Here is a 22,311-nt window from a genome sequence, read left to right as displayed (position 1 = left end):
AACATTGGTAATTGCAGAGTTTTCAATAAACATTTGCTACTGCAGTCCCTGGACAGCAACAGGAACTAACTAAACCATGAAAGAGTCCCTGGGCAATAAGGAGCAATATCTCATCCATATGATGCAGAAACTAAAACTTGCCTTTTTCGACATATCAAGAGACATGACAGCATTGAAAGATATTTTCTAGAGGGTGTTGCGGAAGGTAAAATAGGGGAGTGATATCTAGAGGAAGATGATCACAAGACATCAGCGAATGGATGAGCAAGCCACTGACTGAATGTGGAAGGATGGCGTAGGACAGCTTTTTTTTTAGGTTTGCTGTTGCGGAGGCGACATCTAGGAGGGATGTCATGATGATGATGATGATTTGCAAAAATGTAAACAAAACATGATGCAAATAGACGGTGACATTCTGTGTAAAAGCACGAATATGGTTCTCACGTTGAAATCAAAAGATAAATTGTTTGCGTTCCGCGCATACTGCACTGGGTGGCCCCGAGCAAGTCAACGCACCCCATCTCACAGTGAAGCTGTTCTTACACCTACCCAGATACGTTCCTGTCAATTAAATAAAGGTCACTTACAGGAATTAATAGCATATTATACCAAAATCACTGCTAGAACTAGAACAAAATGGGGTGTCCACCATCCAAAGTGTACAGTATGAAATTAAAATTTGAGTCAATACAGATTTTATTCAGGATCAATGGTGACTCACCTCGTCAAAGACGTATCCGTTGGGAATGATCTTGACGACGAAAATCAACTATGAAGTCAAAGTAGATTTGGAGAATTTATGTTCTTGTTCTATTAAGTTGACCGAAAAACATACACAAAAAAAAACAAAACACAAATAAACAAACAAACAAACAAAAAACCTTACTTATTCAATATGAAGGCATTAGTTTTAACTCACATTGCAAAAGATGAGCTCAAAATCAAATTACCTTAAGAATTAGCCGGACATAACTTTTAGAGACGACTTGTCACAATAAAGATTTATGGAGCGAGCTAAAGATATTCAAATCTTGGAGTGCGGTTTGAATTGTCTCCATATTCATATCAGTTCATTTGGCATTCAACTCTTTTTGTTCTTATTCCAGTTACAAATGTGTCGTGGCCTAAAGGCAAGTATGCTCTACCACAAATGAAAGAAGGATGTCCTAAAGGTGGATCTTTCCAGAACGGTCAGATTTTATTTTCTGGTATAGGTAAGGATGTCTACACTTTGTCATGTTTAAAAAGGCAATGTTTACATTTTTAGGTGTTTATAAAATTTGCATTTGATAGGGCTATATGTTAAAAAGACAAGCCTTCCATTTCCGAGATCTCGTGACCAAATTTATGGGCCAAGATGGTTAATGGCTTTATATTTATTCACACTGAGCAAACCCATTGTCTTTTTATAGCCTAAAACGACAAGCACACGGAACCAAATAGAAAGATGCTCAAAGAATTGATTTTTTCAGAATGGTTTCATATCATTTTCCAGTCCATGCATACAAGACTGTAAGAAATCATTTATCGCACCTCTCAATCGATTCCTATTTCGCCATCTCTGAATAAATGACATCTTCAAAAACATTTAAATGATTTAATGAAATTTACGCTTGATAATCTGACGTCACACATTATTATTGTAAACATGATATCATTACGCGTTACTATTTAGGGAGAGGGGTAGAATAATATGTATCTAGTATTTTAAAGTAACAAAAATTAAGATTATATAACATTTCTACTACCGTCATATGGTGAAAGGACGTAAGCGCCAATGTAAGCAAAAATATTTATGTAATGGGAATCCCACACGCAGTAATGTGGGATAAGAAGACTATCAGGAACACAACATTTTGAAATTGAAACATAAATCGAATCCTTAAAATATCGACTTCCATTTCCGATCACAGCTCAAAACTCACACCATGGCGTTTACGTCCTTTTGTCATAAGATTATGGTCACTTTCAAACACTTTTTTGGACATAGTGGTTAACCTTCTCATTACCAACTATAGGAGAATCGTCACATTTGTTACGATATAACCACCATTTTTCTTATTCAAATTTCTCTTGTACATCATAGATTTTAAAGAAAATGAACAGTGTGTTGTAGGGCATGTTTTGCTAAAGAAATAATGTATGGCAAGAACTTACTGCTATTGTGTTTGAGTGATAAAATATACTTTTGTGTTTGTTGGATATGAAGTTTTGGAGAAAATCCTGAAAATGGCTGGTAATGAGAGAGTTAATCGGATGTCATTCCGTTTGGAGACGAGACCGTTCACATCACTTTTTCTGTCGATTAGGAATTTAAACCCAACAAATAAATAAAAATTATACCATTTATTTCAGACGGATTTTCAAAGCCCAAAACAAGCCACGTCAAGGGAGACATGAATGGAGAACAAGCTGATCTCAATTTTTGTACCAGGAACGTCGATGACTATGAATTCGATTCGGTTGACGCTGAAAAGTTTAACTGGCCTGTTGGACTTTTCTGCATCTACATGAAGGGAGATAAATGCCCAAAAGGTAATCGTTTTCCTGTGTCCTTATTTGTAACAACATTGTTATCTTTATAATAAATACAACGAAAAAAAAACTAAAACAAAACAAACAAACAAACAAACAAACAAACAAACAAACAAACAAAAACACACACAAAAAACCACAGCTTCAAATTTTTTTTAAAATAACAAAATACCGTTACGGAACGTCGCGGCCATAAAAAACCTTGACTTTTTGACAACTCGTCATTTCCGAAGTGGTTGCACAAAGATCTATTCTCTCTAATTTTCGGAGTTTACGTGAGCCCTTATCTTTTTTTTACTGTTTTTGTTGTTGGCTAATTAATGGTTTGGAGTCCGTACATTTCAGATTTTAAGTATTTTGTTCTTTTTTTTATAAAGAGGTTTAACTCATTGCTTTCCAATAATTTGTGCAGTCCACAGCTTGTGGGGCAATGTGGTCTTGTGGTATGACACTCGCTTTCGGATCGGAAGGTCCTGGGTTCGGGCCTCGCCCGGCGCATAGTTGAGTCCTTGGAAAAGGCTCTTTACTCACATTTTCTCACAATGCTCAGGTGTGAAATGAGTACCTGGTCGTTAACAGGGTTGTCTCTGTCCTAAAAAAATTGTTATATCGCCTAACAGGCGTCATGTTCTGTCCTAAGTGTAAAGTGTTGCTGTTGGCCAGGGCTCTGCTGTTATAAAGTGCTTTGAACACGTTTAGTGGATATTGCTCTATATAAAAGCTCAATTTTTAAAATGCTCAATACTTCGTACAGCCCGCAGCTTCAATCAGATTAGTATTCAGTTAAGAGATTAATGGAACTCGTGCAATGTAGAAATTTTCCTCGCTTATTTCCCTTGATATTTATCAACAAGGACAATTAAAGTAAATTTTGCAGTGAAATATAGCATTTATCAATGTTGATAGAGGTTGTAAAGCCAGGCCATTGCGACACTATCCTGACGGTGAACTAACTCATGCACCGTAGCCATTGTTTCTCGCTTGTTTCCGCTGATATATTCAATAAGGAAATCTTTCAATAATGTCATTAATAATAAATTGAACTTTTGCAGTTTATGCTTTCTTGTATCATTTTAGGTAAAAAAAATATGTTTAAACCTGGGCATTGCCATACTAATAGTTATACTTATGCAATGATGCAACTAGTCCTCGCTTGATCCGTTGAATTTTTCAACAGAGAGAAACTCAATCGCTTTAAATGTTGTATAATTCATAATTTTAAAAAATCTTAAAAATTTTATTGAATTGAAATTTTGCGATTAAATCTTGCTTGAATCAATTTTGGTAAAGAAGGTTGTTAACCCTGGACATTGCGACACGAACCTGTCTTTTATAACGTCTATATAGACTGAATTGGGGCTCACAGTGATATTTTGTAAAGATGTGTAATAATATTTTCCATCGTTATCCGAATCTCTTTCTTCCTCAACCCACTCCTGTTACCAACTATAGGAAAATCGTCACATTCGTTTCGATACAACCAACATTTTTCTTATTCAGATTTCTCTATTACATCCTAAAGTTTAAAGAAAATCAACAGTGTGTTTTGTTAAAAAGAAATAATGTATGGCAAGAACTTTACTGCTATTATGTCAGAATGATAAAACATGTATTTTTGTGTTAGTTGGGTGTGAAGTTTTGGGAAAAATCCTGAAAATGGCTGGTAAGGATAGAGTTAAGCTTTATAAATGTCTTGAAATAACCATGGAAGTACAAATAGCTGTGATTGCTATTGCCAATGTTGTTGTTTGTTTGTTATGTGGTCTTTTGGTATGACACTCGCTTTTGGATCAGAAGGTCCTGTGATCGAGTCCTGATCTGAGGAGCGCACAGTTGAGTTTTTGGAAATTATTCTTTACTAGCATTCTCGCACCGTTTCAGGGGTATAATGAACGCCTGGCAACTAAATGCGTTGTCTATATCAGAAAAATTTAATATAGCCGAACAGACGTTATATTCCTTCCAACATGTTCAGTGTTGTTGTTAACAAGGAGCCCATTGTAAAGCGCTTTGAGCACGTTTGGTTGATATTGTTCGATATAAATGTTCGTTTAAAAAATTATCATTACGTATAACAATGAAACTAGTAAATCAAGTCCTAATGTTTGAAATCATCTTGTGTGGCTCTTGGTTATATGATAATATAGCTTTTTCATCTGTCTCAGCATGGGTGAAGAGTGAATATGGTATAGTCTGGTCAACATGCCCTTACAGAGAGAACGTCAACATAGCATTGCGCATGCATCTCTCTTATCAACTGAGGAAATCTATCGTTTGGTCACTGAGATGTCTGGTCAGGTTATGTTGAGAAACATTCCAACTCCATCACCGTCACAGTCTCAGGATGGTTTTGGTTTTAAGAACAGGGACGATCAAGAATTCACCATGCTCAGTTTGGTTCACAATACTTCATTTACCTCCCCCCACCCCCGTCCTCCCGCATGCTATAGAAGGAGTCCTTCAGAGCCATAGAGCGGCAGTTAATTCCTGTTACTCTAGCGTGAAACGGACAATAGTAATTGCTTGCCACCCTTGGGATAGGACTCTCGTCTATCGCAAAGTAATTTTCGCCAGATATAACAGACCCAATGGACGAAAGGAGGGGGGGGGGGGGGGCTGGAAAAGATCTCAAATTCTATAGGGATCAATTTTAATCAATGAGCGTGGGAAGCGAGTTCTCTACCGAATGGAATTTTGATTTTATTTCATTGTACAAACAACCTTGAAAAAATCATTACATCCTATAGCCAGGCACTTGGTCTAGTGGGAGGAGTTTGTAAACTTCCTTCCCAAAGAGACAAAACGCTGAGCACATCAGGGATCGATCATTTTTGTTATACGACGCACTGTTAAGCCACCCACACCACATTGTCTATTTTATGAAAAGTACCTTAAAATTAAGTATTGTAAAGAAAACCAAAACAAAAACAAGAACAAAAAAAAAACAAAACAACAACCCCCCCATCATCGTCCATTTTTTTTGTATCTCACTTTATTTAAAACAGAATTCACTTCGAGCTCTTTTGAATACAAGGTTACGTCGTCGGTAACAAATGGGCAGGTTCCTGAAGGCACTTACACCAACACGAAGGTAAAAGTAAACATTTGCTGTCAATTTAGAGGGTTCCATGTCGATCCTGTCCTATTTCCCACTGAGATGTCGTTCTCCCTTATCCAATACGAAGAGACATGCCAAGAAGTCACTGGTGGGTATTAAAATAAAACCAAAAGTAAAGAGATGGTAGAAGTAGTTGTAGTAGTAGTAGTAGTAGTAGTAGTAGTAGTTGTAGTATTAGTAGCAGTAGTAGTAGTAGTAGTTGTTGTTGTAGTATTAGTAGTATAGTAGTAGTAGTAGTAGTAGTAGTAGTAGTAGTAGTAGTAGTAGTAGTAGTGGTAGTAGCAGTAGTAGTAGTAGTAGTAGTAGTAGTAGTAGTAGTAGTAGTAGTAGTAGTAGTATAGTAGTATAAGTAGAAATAGTAGTAGTAGTATTAGTAGCAGTAGTAGTATAAGTAGCGATAGTAGTAGTAGCAGTAGTTGTAGTAGTATTAGTATTAGTAGTAGTAGTAGTAGTAGTAGTAGTAGTAGTAGTAGTAGTCGTAGTAGTAGTAGTAGTAGTAGTAGTAGTAGTAGTAGTCGTAGTAGTAGTAGTAGTAGTAGTAGTAGTAGTAGTAGTAGTAGTAGTAGTAGTAGTAGTAGTAGTAGAAGTATAATAGTAGTAGCATAAGTAGCAATAGTAGTAGTAGTAGTAGTAGTAGTAGTAGTAGTAGTAGTAGTAGTAGTAGTAGCAGTAGCAGTAGTAGCAGTAATAGTATCTGTAGTAGTAGTATCTATAGTAGTACTAGTAGTTGTAATACTACTACTACTTCTACTACTACTACTACTACTACTACTACTACTACTACTACTACTACTACTACTATATATATATATATATTGAATCGTGATATGATAAAATATGGTACGAATAGTGCTCGACATGTAACAATGGAGCGAATTGTTATTATAATATTTACCACGATATTGGACTCAGTTTACATCAATGTTTCAGGCCTTTCTCCCAACGTCAGGACTTTGTATTACGTGTTACTACTAACATATATATATGTGTGTGTGTTTGTGTGCGTGTAAACAATAATATATCGTTTTCCTTATGAAGGTATGCACTGGGAGAAAGATTCATATACCATTACGAACTCAGATGGTTTCCAGACAGACAGCACCACTAAGAAATGGTTAGACAAAAGCGGAAAATCTTTGACTGTTCCTCTGTGCAACTATCGAAAGGCCGACATGAGTAAGATATAAACCATTTACCTGATCGTTATGATCGTAATTAATCCTATCACGCCTTTTTGACATCAAGTACCTTACTATCGTGAGCGGCTTTTGAGCAATTCTTCTTCTTCTTCTTCTTCTTCTTCTTCTTCTTCTTCTTCTTCTTCTTCTTCTTCTTCTTCTTCTTCTTCTTCTTCTTCTTCTTCTTCTTCTTCTTCTTCTTCTTCTTCTTCTTCTTCTTCTTCTTCTTCTCTTCTTCTCTTCTTCTTCTTCTTCTTCTTCTTCATTCTTTATTTATTATTATTATTATTATTATTATTATTATTATTATTATTATTATTATTATTATTATTATTATTATTATTATTATATTATCTATTATTATTATTATTATTCATTATTATTATTATTATTATTATTATTATTATTATTATTATTATTATTATTATTATTATTATTATTATTATTATTATTAATATTATTATTATTATTATTACTATCTTTATTATTATTACAATTATTATTGTTATTATCGTATTTATCTAGAATGTGGCGGATCAATAACGCTCAGCAAAACCAATCCAATGGCTACTATTGAAATTGATTCGAAAGGACGAAATGATATGGAATGTACCTGGGTTATAAGGGTGAGGTTTTCATAGTAATGGTAAAAACGCTCAAATTACTCATTCTACTTCCTCCTCCTCCTCTTCCTCCTCCTGTTCATCTTCTTCTTCTTCTTCTTCTTCTTCTTCTTCTTCTTCTTCTTCTTCTTCTTCTTCTTCTTCTGCTACTACTACTACTACTACTTCTACTACTACTACTACAACTACTACTACTACTACTACTACTACTACTACTACTACTACTACTACTACTACTACTACTACTACTTTCTACCACTACTACTATATACTACTACTACATACTACTATACTACTACTACTACTATACTACTACTACTACTACTACTACTACTACTACACTACTACTATCTACTAACTACTACTACTACTACTACTACTACTACTACTACTTCAACTACTACTACTACTACTACTTCAACTACTACTACTACTACTACTACTACTACTACTACTACTACTCCATTGCTAAGAGTCATATTTACTTCTTAATCCCGCACAAGAAAGTCACAGAAGCCACAGACAACAAACCTATACAAACAATCACATTCAACAACACGACTTAAATCGATAGGATGTTTCTATCAAACGATGAATGGGAGACTTCAACGAAGAAGATAACTGGAGAGAAATGTGGAACAGGGAAACAGCTAGAGGAGGCAGCACCATAAAAGACTCCACTGAAAGAACACCTCCATTCAACAATGCCAGGAAATGATAAAAAAAAAAATTCCCTTTAATCATCCCATAGGGAAAATTTTTCTCTAGGGTCTATTCAAGGGGGAGAATGGAATAACCCAGGCGTCAGCCGCAGTGCAGCGCAAAAATGGAGCTTAGGGCGAGGTGACTTGCTCAAGGTCACACAAAGCAGCGGCGGGTGATCGAACTTGGTACCTTTCGGGTACGAAGCAAAGACCGTTCCGCTGAGCCACGCTGCTCCCTGAAATATTGGGTTATTGCCAACCGCCTTTTAACAGGAGATGGCAGAACTGCAGCAAATACTATGAACAAATGCAACTTAAAACGCGAAAAAATGCTGGAAGTGCAAGGCTGCTCCAGAGTCCAGCGACCAAACCGTCCTTCACTTTCTAGTAACGAGACTTGCAAGCGGCTATAAAACAATTGGATTCAATACTCTGATGTCACGTCCGCCCAGAAACGGCGAGAAGCTTGGTTCTAAACAAAGAAAATTGGTACTTTTTATTCTTCATGCTGGCGAGAACTTTTCATATGTCATGTAATCAGAATGTATAAAACTCAAAACATGATCATATTTATGCTCGTCGGACAACTATTCCATAAGGGCGTCCGCCATTGTTCCGATAGTTTAGAGCCAGATACTAAGTTACTATGCGTCATTACGAGGGAAGTGACGTCATGACTGTTGAATGCTATTCTAGAGGCAGAGAAAGACTAGGTTGATGAAATAGAATTTGGAGGTGTAGCCATACGCTACTGAAATATTCCACATAACCTATAACCCGACGGTTTACCAGTCTTCAAACGCATTTAAAAACAAATATTTTTTCATTCTGCTTTTCGTGATTCTATGTGAACTTCGAGCAAGATATGTGCGCGAACTGTTGTCGAGATTTTGTAGTCGAATGAATGAACTTGTGTGATGCCAAAAAAAAAAAACCTATTGTAAAGAACCTCTGAGCACTATTTGTGGATACTGGCGCTATAATAATAATAATAATAATAATAATAATAATAATAATAATAATAATAATATAATAATAATAATAATAATAATAATAATAATAATAATAATAATAATAATAATAATAATAATAATAATAATAATAATAATAATAATAATAATATAATAATAATAATAATAATAATAATAATAATAATAATAACAATAATAATAATAATAATAATGATGAGTTCCAAATTTTGACCAGGTAGACTTAAAATATTTTTCTCTTCATTTAGTTCATTTTGAAATGTTATCTAATTGACACTCTGGCTCACATATACTTACACATTTACCTTGACAGGGAGTCGGTGAGGACACTGCTTTGGTTCTGGACTTTGATAAACTCAACGTGAAGAAAGATGGCAAGAATTGTCATGATACAATTGAAGTTAGACACGCCAAAATTGGACAATACGGACTTAAGTAAGTTGTTAATTATATATGAGTCACGCTTGGGATAGCGTTGACCAGAAAATATCAACTTTGTTTATATAGCCGTTTAATCAGCACACTTTTGTTAAATAATAATAATAATATTAATAATAATAATAATAATAATAATAATAATAATAATAATAATAATAATAATATAATAATAATAATAATGATAAAAATAATAATAACAATAATAAATATAATAATAATAATAATGATGATGATGATAATAATAATAATAATAATAATAATAATAATAATAATAATAATAATAATAATAATAATAATAATAATAATAATTAATAATAATTAGTCTTCTTTTTCTTCTTCTTTTCTTCTTCTTCTTCTTCTTCTTCTTCTTCTTCTTCTTCTTCTTCTTCTTCTTCTTCTTCTTCTTCTTCCTCTTCCTATTATTATTATTATTATTATTATTATTATTATTATTATTATTATTATTATTATATATTATTATTATTATATATTATATTATTATTATTATTATATTATTATTATTATTATTATTATTATATCATATATATCATTATTATTATTATTATTATTATTATTATATTATTATTATTATTATTATTATTATTATTATTATTTATTATTATTATTATTATTATTATTATTATTATCATCATCATTATTATTATTATTATTATTATTATTATTATTATTATTATTATTTTTAAATATTTTTATTATTATATATTATATTATTATTATTATTATTATTATTATTATTATTATTATTATTATTAGTATTATTATTATTATTATTATTGTTATTCATAAACGAAAGTATGGATTTAAAGAGAATATCTTTAACTAGATTAAAGACTGTCTTAATAGTCGAGTACAAAGAGTCATTTTCAATGGGGTGGGGTCGGATTTGAGAAAGTTATTACTCCTAGAAAGTGTATTGGGACCACTTTTATTTCTAATATATATACAGATGGCATAACTGCAGCCTGTAAACTGTTTGCAGACCAGACGAAGATCTTAAGTACAACTGAGCATCATAACCTACTACAAAATGATATTTTTTCACTTTTCAAATGGCTTACAGCATGGCATTTGGACTTCAATGTTTCGAAATGGAAAGTATTACAAATAGGAAAAAAATAATCCATGTCATAAACTTTTTAACGATACATCTATGTCAAATCAATTTTTCGTTGTGCTTTTTGAAAAAGGTAGTTACTTTTGTATCTGTATAAATCGCTCGTACGACCAATTCTAGAATACGGAAATTGAGTCTGGAGCTCATTAGATAAAAGACAACCTATTAGTATTGAAATTGTGCAGAGGGAGTAACATAAACTATTAATGCAATGCAGTATTTATCTTATAAGGAAATGTTAGAATTTCTTGACTCACCAAGTTTGAAATATAGAAGAATTCGTGGGGATTTAATTCAGGGTTATAGATTGGTACATTATCTGGATAAGATAGTCTTTTCTGATTTTTTTTTTCATATTTTAATATTACCTTTACTAGAAGGGGCACGTTTAAGATTTGTGTCACTAGATGCAAAACAAACATAAGACAAAACTGGTTCGTTATTCGTATGGAACAATTTGAAATTTGAACAAAGATTGCAAAATGAATAGATTATTTCAAGGTGTTAATAGACAGGGAATTATATGAAGGGACATTTATAGTTGATGAATAATACTTGTTTGCACTGCTGTCGACAAGGCTTTCAATCTGGTATGCAAAAAATCATGCATTGTTATCTTATTATGGTTATCTTTTATATGCATGCGCGCGCGCGCATGTGTGTGTGTGTGTGCTTTACATGTCACGGTTAAAGATATATTATGTTTGTATATCACACATACATGGGTACATTTAAGTTGATATATTATTTTTCTCACGTGTATCATTATTGTAATCTTTCGATCAATAGATTTCTACCATTGCTAGTAATATTAAGGACATTCAGGGATTTTATCCTATTTCGCCCTATACCATATGTAATTATTGTTATCATTATTGTTATTATCATTATTATTATTACTATTATTATTATTATTATTATTATTATTATTATTATTATTATTATTATTATTATTATTATTATTATTATTATTATTATCATTTTTATTATTATTACTATTATTATTTTTATTTTTATTATTATCATTATTATTATTATTATTATTATTATCATCATCATCATCATCATCATCATCATCATCATCATCATCATCATCATCATCATCATCATCATCATCATCATTATTCTTTTAAAATAATTTTATCATTATTATTTATCATTATGTTTATCATCCCTATCATTATATTCTTTCTAATCCAAACCAGATATTGTGGAGCCGGCCTTGATCACTCCATTCGATCTATAACCAATAAACTTCTTGTGCGATTTATTACCTATGGGGAATCGGACTCCTCTTTCAAAGCCACAATTAGGGCGACTGCAGGTATGTGTAGTGGTGGCGCTTGCTTTAATAATATACACATCGCTATATCGTCTCTAGTCGAACAATCAAACAAACAAACAAGACTTTATTTACACATGGTACGAAAACTGCGAAATCAAATCATTCAAATTTTAAAACATAAGTAGCATAAAAAGTCGTCTGGAGCTATTTGTTAAAATTAGTCTTATAGAGTCGGAGATTACCAATTTTGTGTTGGATGTGTAGGAAGTTTCAGGATAATAATGGAAATGGCACTGGTAAAGAGCGAGTTAAAATGAGCCTATGCTTGCGTCCGGATATCAGACCTGCAAATAGGTTAACCTTTGATGACGGAGACATCTTTACTTTTCCGGTTCCAAAATCCTTGGAAGTGTGTGAAAAACCAGTCCTTCAAAGGAATAGAATGAATAGGCTGCATATTGAATCATAAAGTGCCATGAAACTATTTTAGTAGCATGATGTATAGATAGAATCTAGCGATAAAGGGACGTCAAAGACTGTGAGTCGATGATTTTATTGGCGACCAGTGTAGTCTATATTTAGACTATAAACTAAGATACCTTCACTCTGAAGCCAGAAGATCATTTACGCAAGGTCAGTCCTCCGGAAGAGTAGTTTTACACCTCCATTGAGATTGGAACCAGTGTTTTTGTGATCACGCTTTTGTTCCCTGTCAGGAAACGATATTATTCTTCTTCAATATAAGTAATAAACTGGATCAAAGACCAATGCTATCCAGCGATAATTTTATTCTTCTGCACCGAAATCATCCAAGCATAAGTCCATTTTCAAAGCGATGAGCCAAACAATATTCTTTATTTCTAACCCGTCGCCTCAAAACGGTAATTTGTCGGGTTGAACGAAATGATTAAATATTAATTTTTGGCCACAGAAATGGAACTTTGGCTTAATTTATCTTAGATATGGTGGAGAATAAATATAATTTCTGGCATTGTACAGAACACCATGTCCACAATTCTTATTATTTCATTTTACTTTTCGAGGTCCGATTCAATCCGACATACTAATACCGTTTTGACACGATGGGTCACATGAGACGACTTTCAAAAGCAGAGAAAATCACATTTTAGCCGTTTAAATTAGTGAAATATAAATATTTATCTTCTTTCTTTGCCTTATAGAACAATAGTCTGAATGTTTTACAAGTTCAGCTTTATCTTTTATGTGTGGCTATGTCGTCTTGTGATATGCCACCCGCCGTCAGATCCAAAGGGCTTGGATTGGGTTCCGTTCTAAGTGACGCATATTTGAATCCTTGGAAAAGGGTAATTACTCGCATTCTCTCACCGTACTCAGGTGTAAAATGAGTATCTGGCCGATTACAGCGTTGTCCCTGTCGAAAGAGAAATGTAAAATATTGCTAAACAGGCGTTAAGTCACATCCTACGTACATAGGTATCCCTTGTTACGCGGTGTAAAGGCTCTAGACGGGGCAGCGTGGCTCAGAGGTACGGTCTTTACTTCGTACCAGCTGTGTGACCTTGAGCAAGCCACTCGCCCTAGCTCAGTTTGCTGCGCTGCATTGCGGCTGACGCCTGGGTTATTCAATTCCTTGAATACTAAGACAATTTCCTTGATATAGGACTTTTTTTATTATTTTTTCTTTTGATCTTTTGTTCTTATCCGTCCAAGAAATTACACGGGACTTTTAACTCATTTTCTGCCTAGTAGCCTATGTATATCTAATTTTTAACCTTTCAATTTAGATGAGGACATGTGCTATGACGTACGGGGTTATAGACCAGGTAACGATTACGACGGTAGCGTTAACTACACACGCCTGTTTGAACCATGTCTTCCCTGGGCCTCGGTGCCAGAGTGTTACCACAATCCTTTCTTGCGTCAGTAAGTCATCCATCGTCTTTATATAATACAACATACAGGGTTTCCAGTTTCCATACAGTTTGTCCCTGTTTAGTAACATCTTTAACAGGAAACGTTACAACCAATATGTGACCAAACGTCTCAAAACGGTATTATGTCGGGATGAACCAGATGCTAAAAAGTCAAATTAAAGTTAAACTGGTCAGAAATATGAATGGTTAGCATTTAGCAACCTGAAATATGATATTCATTCTCCTCAATAAAGTTTATAAACTCAACGCAAGTCTGATATTTCTGGCTCCAAATTTAATGTTCAGCATCTTAATAATCTCGACTTAATACCGTTTTGAGGCGAGGGGTCACATATAATTTGAATAGGGACTAATGAATACATTAATGCTGCATGTTTTGTTTATCATTATCTTTTACCAAAAATGCTCCCCCCTTATGGTGGCCATGGCTTCCAGCAAATTCAACCTATTTCCGAGTTGTTTCCGTGCGTTCAGTAGCTTTTGTGGTGTCATGGATTGTATAACAGCTCTTCTTTATGTTAAGCATGACGACATCTGGCATGGGAGCTGAATAAACAATGTCTATGATGTAGCCCCATTGGAAAATTTCATAGGGAGAAATGTCTGGTCAGCGGCCTGACAATCGAGTCCGTCTCTTCCAATCCATCTGCCTGGAAAAGTGTCGTTAAGAAATTCGCGAAAGGCCTTTCTCCACAATGGAGGACACCCGCCTTAGTGAAATAAATATATATGACTGATACTCACAAAGACATAACATTCCGGCATGTAATAATAATAATAATAATAATAATAATAATAATAATAATAATGATAATAATGATAATAATAATAATAATAATAATAATAATAATAATAATAATAATAATAATAATAATAATAATAATAATAATAATAATAATAATAATAATGATAATAATAATAATAAAATAATAATAATACTTTATTCATCCAAAAAATGAAAATAACTTAATATGTATACATACATTAACCTTTTTTTATGGTAAAAAAGATGGTCCTATAATTAATTCTTCTGTTGCAACACCAAAATATTTATTACCTGTCTGTTTTCTTGTTAATGAGCTTCGTTTCCATGTCCTGTAATGGTCTGCCAAACTGTGAGACTATGAGAGACTATGATACGATGTTGAGCGACCTTTGACGATTTTGTTTCAAGTAATCACAATACACAAAGAGAACTTGATGTCGAATCTTTGTGATTCCGAAATAGGAGAGCAAAAAAGAAGTCTTCTACGTTTTTGTTCATATTGCTAACGTTGGTGATGTTATGATGGTCAATGAAGAATGGTAAAAAATGTAAGGCTTTTTCCAAGAAGACGGTGAAAGTGAAAACCAGATGCAATAATCTAGAACGGTTTTTGAATAGTACGTCTGAAATCAGGGGAAGACTTTATGGGCACCCTGTATAACTATTATACAATGTTAATGGAATTGTGCTCATGTGGCCGCAAATTAAAGAATATATTATAGGAAAAGGATATATAATCAAACACACACACACACATAAACACACACCCACACACCCCCACACACACACAAACACACATACACACACACACACATATATATATATATATATATATATATATATATATATATATTGTATATATATAGTATTGCTGGGAGTTTATAGTTTTTGCCAGTTGTAAACAGTAACTCATTTGTTCTCAGTAAAACTTAGCTTAACATTACATTTATATTTAATGACAGATTCAAGAAATAGCATCCAAACCGCCCGGATAAAAATACTGTTTTGAGGTGGTGGATCATATTAATCAAAATTGATTTATTTATTCCACTTTTCTTCTATCTAGAATAGCAAACCTTTATTATTTCTATCCCTAAAATCCATTTTAGTGATGTCTTTGCTGGTTTGGATGGGAATGCCTGTCGCAATCCTGACCGCAGTTTCCGTCCCTGGTGTTACACCGATAGGGTTGAATGTAAACGTAATTATTGTGATGTGTGTGGATTGGGTGAGTTTGTAACATCGTCGTCGTCGTCGTCGTCGTCATCATCGTTATCATCATCATCATAAAACATCAAATGCAGAACGCTTCGGGCTCAAACACTGTTCGGTCAATAACAAAATCAATAAAAACTCAAACCATGCGGTGAAAGTGATGTATTCGCTATTGGCTGAAAAGTTGTTTTGAGCCCGAAACGTTCCGCATTTGTTAATTAATTCGTTTCTGGAAGTTTATATAAAATATTTCTTTACATTTCTTTGCTGTGAGATTGCGTGTCTTGACCAATGACATTATCAAAATTGACAATCTAAATCAAACCATTAATGGTGATCACCCTCCACTTCTGTGATGTTTTGGGACAGACGGTTGTTTAGTGGCACAATGCTCATGTCCTAAACGTCTGGCCCTTTTGGTGAACGCGAGTCTAGTTGACAATATATAATTTTGAAAGCGCACTGTGCCAGAGCTAGCACGAAAAGAGTAGTATTTCTCCAGTTATCAATGGGATGGAATTATTATACCAAACACTATTTCAAAAAAGAGAAACATTCATCCGTTATTGGCTATATTTATATATCCAATGAGATGTTCATGACATGGCTGACACCTGTTGACATTGAGCTTCGGCTCAGTGGATAGTCTTATGTTTCCATTTATTCACTGTGTGGAATCTTTAATTTTTACCTGATGTGGACTAATCTTAATATTGGAACTTTAAACTTAAGATCTATTAAAAGTAACATTCGAAAGGAACAACCGTGTCAAGATTTAGAAAGTTATAAAATCGATGTGTTGTGTTTACAAGAGACGAAGATCCAAGATGGCGTCGACCAAACAATAAATGGTCACAGACTGCTGTGCTTTGCTTCCAGTTCACCTCACTATGGATGTGGATTTCTCATAAATAAAAACTGCAGGGATTTGACTAGTGACGAATGGAATGTTTCGGACAGAATATGTGTTCCTGAGCTTAAGTGTAAGATCAATTCAAGGAACCAGAATAACAATAACAAAGACGATCACGGTAAGAAGACGTTCACTATCTCAATCGTAAATGTTTACGCACCAACAAGTCAACGCGCAAAACAATACCCAGAGGAAACTGATAAATTTTACAAAATCCTAGACGATACACTGAACAAAATAGGAAACAAATCAATATTAATAATTGCTGGAGATTTTAATGCCAAAGTAGGAAAACGTCTCGACAGTGACACACTATGTTTAGGATCATACTCAAAAGGAAAACGTAACGATAACGGAGAAAAATTAGTCCAGTTCTGTGAACAGAGAAAACTTTTTATAACAAACAGTGCTTTCAACCACCCATCAAGACACCAGACAACATGGGTAGGACAAAGGAAAGACCAAACCCAAGACAAAATGATAACAATACACAACCAAATAGACTATATCATATGTCGACACCGCCATAAACACTACTCAACCAACTCGCGATCATACGGTGGTACACTGCTAACATCCGATCACAAACTTGTAAAAACGAATTTCAACATAAATGTGTACAGACAATGAAGACAGAAAGGTAAAACGGCAGTCAAAATAAACACGGCAACAATAGTAAATGAGCAAGAATGTCGCATTCATTACCAATATGAACTTAACTCAAGTCTATGGAAAATAAAGCAAAACAGCAATCCAAACAATGAACGGAAAGAGACGCAAGCGGCAATGAAATATGCGGGGGAAGAAAGTGCAGGCTCTATTAATACAACTAAGAACAAACCAAATCGAACGCCTAACATCGCTATTAACGATCTATCGCGGCAACAAAAAGAACTTAGGATCAGGATACAAAACACGAAAGACTCGGAAGAAATAATAAACCTGAAAACGGAACGAAACAAAATACTGCATTCAATTCGATCACTTACAATAAAACACAGAAACGAGGAATTAGACAAAAAAGTGGAAGAAATAGAAAAGTCCAAAAATAACGCATCGTCTATGTTCAAAGCGACGAAATCTCTGAACCGAAAACCATTCGAGAACCCAAAACTACAGGATAAATTTGGCAAACAGACAACAAATCCCAACGATATCCTTGACATTGTAACTGACCACTTCCAGCAGAAATTTCACAAACAAGTCTCACAAATATCGCCCTTCTCAGGAAACCCTAGAGACCTAAACAACCGCATCACAACAACTGAAGTTAGAAATAGCATAAAGTGCCTAAACAATAACAGATCCCCAGGCGAAGATGAAATTCCCGCTGAATTGCTGAAATGCGGTACCTTCTCCCTGGATCTGAGCATTGCAAACATAATGAACAAAACATTTTCAACACACAAAGACTGGGACATAAACAGCGGTGTCCTAATTACAATACAAAAACCAGGAAAAACGAAAGGACCCGTAAACAACCTGCGCCCAATAACATTACTGAATACCATAAGAAAAACACTGTCAACTATTGTCCTCAACAGAATTAGACCGAAAATAGAAAAATATCTATCACATAGCCAAAGTGGGTTTCGCCAAGACCGAAGCACATCGGACGTTGTATGGACACATAAATGGTTGGCAGCAAAGGCACTCAAAGAAAACATATCCATAACAATAACCGGAATCGATATGTCCGCAGCCTTTGATACGATCGACAGAGGAAAACTTTTGGAGATATTAACAGACATAGTAGACGAAGACGAGCTCCGAATAATCCGATTTCTCCTCAGCAACACAAAGATACAACCAAGGATATACGGGGCCACAAAACAGACGCAGTTCGAAAGTAACATCGGGACCCCCCAAGGAGATAGTCTGAGCCCGATTCTGTTCACAATATACTTAGAACACGCTCTGAAAGAAGTTCGAAAAGTCATTCCACAACCAACGACTCATATTGAGAATGCAATCCTTAGAGAAATCGCCTATGCAGATGATGTCGATTTTATTGGATCAACACCAGCAAATATAGACATCATATCAAATACCCTCATGAAATATAACCTCCAAGTCAATGCCAATAAAACCGAATTTACAACAATATCGAGGAACAAAGAGGAATGGAAAAGAACAAAGAAAGTCGGCTCACTAATTGGAGACACCGAGGATGTACAAAGAAGAAAACAGCTATCAAACGCCGCACTCAGTAAACTCACCAATGTATGGATTAGGGGTGACAAAATAAAGAGAAAAACCAAACTGAAACTGTACCGTGCTCTTGTAAAACCGGTACTTCTGTATAACTGCGGCACTTGGGCGTTGACAAAATCCGAAGAAGAACATGTGGATGCCTTCCATCGCACACAGCTAAGAAGGGTACTGGACATCAAATACCCAAAAAAGATCTCAAATGAATCACTCTATAAGATCACAAAAGAAAGACCAATCTCCCTTGACATTTTACAACAACGATGGCAACTTTTCGGTCACATACTACGCAGGGACAAAAACATACCAGCTAACCAAGCCATGTCGGGATACTTCCAAAAACACGGGAACCTTTTCAAAGGAAGACCGATCACAACACTCCCTGTGATCCTAAACAAAAACATCACAACACTCGGACAAAGCATTAGTCTCATAACGGCAGGGGACCTTGAAAATCTGAGAACCCTAGCAGAGGACCGGCAATATTGGAGACACCTCACACAGGAAATACTGGAAACAGCCAAGGCGACCCGATCTTTCGGTCGAGACGCGAAAGGCATCTAAGTCAAGTAAGTCAAGATGTTCAACGATCATCTTTTCCTCTTCATGATTTATGATGATTAATCTTTCATTTTAAGTCGAGATAGATGCGGCGCCATGGTTGTGTCAATTCAAGAAATTGCTTCTTTCTTTCTTTCTTAAAATAGCAACGCTCTTCAAAGGCACAGTTTATAATTACGCCAAAAGGCAGAGCTCAACAGAGAAAATGATACTTAATGTGCATCTTGTGAGTTGTATAATCTATCATTAGCTATCTACGTAGGAGCGATAAGTTCAACTTTTGAAATAATTTCAAACTACGATTATTGACTACAGAGGTACCTCACGACAAAGTGGATTACTGTGATAAACTGAAAGATGTGGGATTCTGTACCAGGGACGCCGCCATGGCTGTTAAATATTGCCCTAAGACGTGTCTTCATCTATTGCCAACTAGTAAAACGCCTTTGAAGAAATGTAAGTACTTTAAACCAAAGACGTAATATGCAAATTTATAGTCAAGTTTAAGTACTTTGAACCAAAGACATAATATGCAATTTTATGAGTTAGTATAAGTACTTTAAAACCAAAGAAGAAATATGCAAATTTATGATCAAGTGTAAGTACTTTAAACCAAAGAAGTAATATGCAAATTTATGATCAAGTGTAAGTACTTTAAACCAAATACGTAACATGCAAATTTCTTCACAAGTGAAATGAATCAAACAGTTCACATATCAGATGCTGGAAAAATATATACTATGTTTACAGTCTCGAACGCTGGACGTATTCCCAATCGCTGCAAGAGCGTTCCACTGCACATTGCGAACACAATTCGAATTCCCAAAAGCAAGAATGTAAGAAATTTATTTTACCCCTGACTCGACTCCGATTTCGTGATCTATGAATAATAGACATTTTTAAAAAATAGTAAAAAAGAGAATAATTTAAGTGAAAGTTAACGCTTGACAATCTGACGTCACAAAATGTGACCCACCGTCTCGAAGCGGTATAAATGTCGAGATGACCGAGGTACAAAAAATTGAATTTATTGACAAAAACAGCATAAAACCTGGGATAAACTCCGATTTTTTATGTTAGAGAATAAATCTAATTGGTCATATCTCGCAAACAACTCAAATATGGATCATTCTTATCAATTGAATTCTGAAGCAACATTTCGGGCTCCAATTTATCCGGATGTAATACCGTGTTCAGACGAAGGGTCACAATTATTATTGTAAACTGGAAATCGGTACGCGTTTATATTTATGGAGAGCGGTAGAATTACTGAATAATTGGGAATTAGTCCTCAAAAATGCTGATATGTATATTCATGTGAGAGATCAGATTTGAGATATACATATTGCAAAGTGAAAAATACAATTGGATTTTAAAGAGGGGTGTGCCCTATAAGTAGAAAACGGTAGGGGCTGCCTGAAGCTGGTGATCGTAAAATACTGACGAAAGAGTGAAAATGGAGAGTCTTCGTATAGGAACAAAACAGAAAATGGACGTTTCGGGTACAAATCCTTCGTCAGCACAACAATACACAAATCAACGTGGAATACAAAGTGTTGTACTGACGAAGAGTTTGTACCCGAAACGTCCATTGTCTGTTTTGTTCCCATACGAAGCCTCTCCATTTTCACTCTTTCGTTAGTATTGTGCCCTATAAGACAACTTCACCTCAGGGTTAAGTTTGTTTAAAAGTTTAATACGAAAAAGAAATGACAATGTTTATTTTTTAAAATGCCCACTTTCAAAATATTAGAATAAATAAAATCTGGTTCAGATGTGGACGAAGAAAATTGTTTGCTTCGTTGCTTTTAGAGGGAATGTCTTTTTAGAGCGAATCTTTCGACTATCATTGATAAAATGATTCCCTATATTATCTGCAACAGGAAAAGACTTCGACAAGATTTTTAAAGTCATATTTTGAACTTCAACAAACATGAATGTAGTTAACTTTTGTGCGCTATGTTGTCTAGGGGTATGTCACTCTATTCGGATCGGAAACCCTGGGTTCGAGTCCCAAGCGGCGCATATTTGAGTCCTTGGAAAAGGTTCTTTATTCCTTCACCGTACTCAAGTATTAAATGGAGTACCTGGCCGTTAACGGCGTTGTCTCTATCCGAAAAAAATAGAATTACTGTCTAACAGGCGTCATGTCTCGTCCTTCATGTTAAGTGTTGCTGGAGGCTAGGGACACCTTGCAAGACACTTTGAGCACGTTGAGTGGATATTGCTCTATATAAAAAGCTCAAGTGAGTTAAGGCATGCGAAGAAAATGTGACCAATGTGTCACAAAACGGTATTTTTTCGGGGTGAACCAAATGCTGACAATTGAATTTATAGAGTGATATAAGAAGAAGTAGTAGTAGAAGTAGCCGTAGTAGTATTCATTTTTATTATTATTGTGATTTTATCATTATTATTATTATTATTATTATTATTATATTATTATTATTATTATTATTATTATTATTATTATTATAGTAATAATAATAGAATTATATAATAATATATATATATAATAATATATTTTATTCTTATTATTATTATTATATTGTTATATTATTATTATTATTATATTATTATTATTATTATATTATTATTATTATTATTATTATTATTATTATTATATAGTAGTAGTTAGTAGTTAGTATTAGTAGTAGTATTAGTAGTAGTAGTAGTAGTTAGTTATATATATATATTATATATTATTATATTATTATTATTATT

The 22,311-nt window shown here is 34.3% G+C and overlaps 1 protein-coding gene across 2 annotated transcripts in view; it reads left to right on the top strand.

Moving 5' to 3' along the window:
* Positions 1-22,311, top strand: part of LOC144964967 (uncharacterized) — a 113,227-nt gene that overhangs the window by 17,873 nt on the left and 73,043 nt on the right. For both annotated transcript variants that reach the window (XM_078899783.1, XM_078899782.1), the window contains exons 10-19: positions 1,107-1,214; positions 2,356-2,535; positions 5,541-5,741; positions 6,692-6,829; positions 7,357-7,457; positions 9,461-9,582; positions 11,926-12,044; positions 13,772-13,910; positions 15,797-15,915; positions 19,903-20,043. In XM_078899783.1, coding sequence (XP_078755909.1) covers positions 1,107-1,214; positions 2,356-2,535; positions 5,541-5,741; positions 6,692-6,829; positions 7,357-7,457; positions 9,461-9,582; positions 11,926-12,044; positions 13,772-13,910; positions 15,797-15,915; positions 19,903-20,043 — 1,368 coding nt within the window. The remainder of the gene's footprint in view (positions 1-1,106; positions 1,215-2,355; positions 2,536-5,540; positions 5,742-6,691; positions 6,830-7,356; positions 7,458-9,460; positions 9,583-11,925; positions 12,045-13,771; positions 13,911-15,796; positions 15,916-19,902; positions 20,044-22,311) is intronic.

This window comes from Berghia stephanieae, chromosome 2, assembly GCF_034508935.2.
Source record: "Berghia stephanieae isolate SIO BIC M18660-M18661 chromosome 2, UCSD_Bste_1.3, whole genome shotgun sequence".
In the NCBI taxonomy this organism is placed as follows: domain Eukaryota; kingdom Metazoa; phylum Mollusca; class Gastropoda; order Nudibranchia; family Aeolidiidae; genus Berghia; species Berghia stephanieae.
Note: the sequence above shows the minus strand (reverse complement) of the source record. Positions and strands in the feature narration are given on the sequence as shown.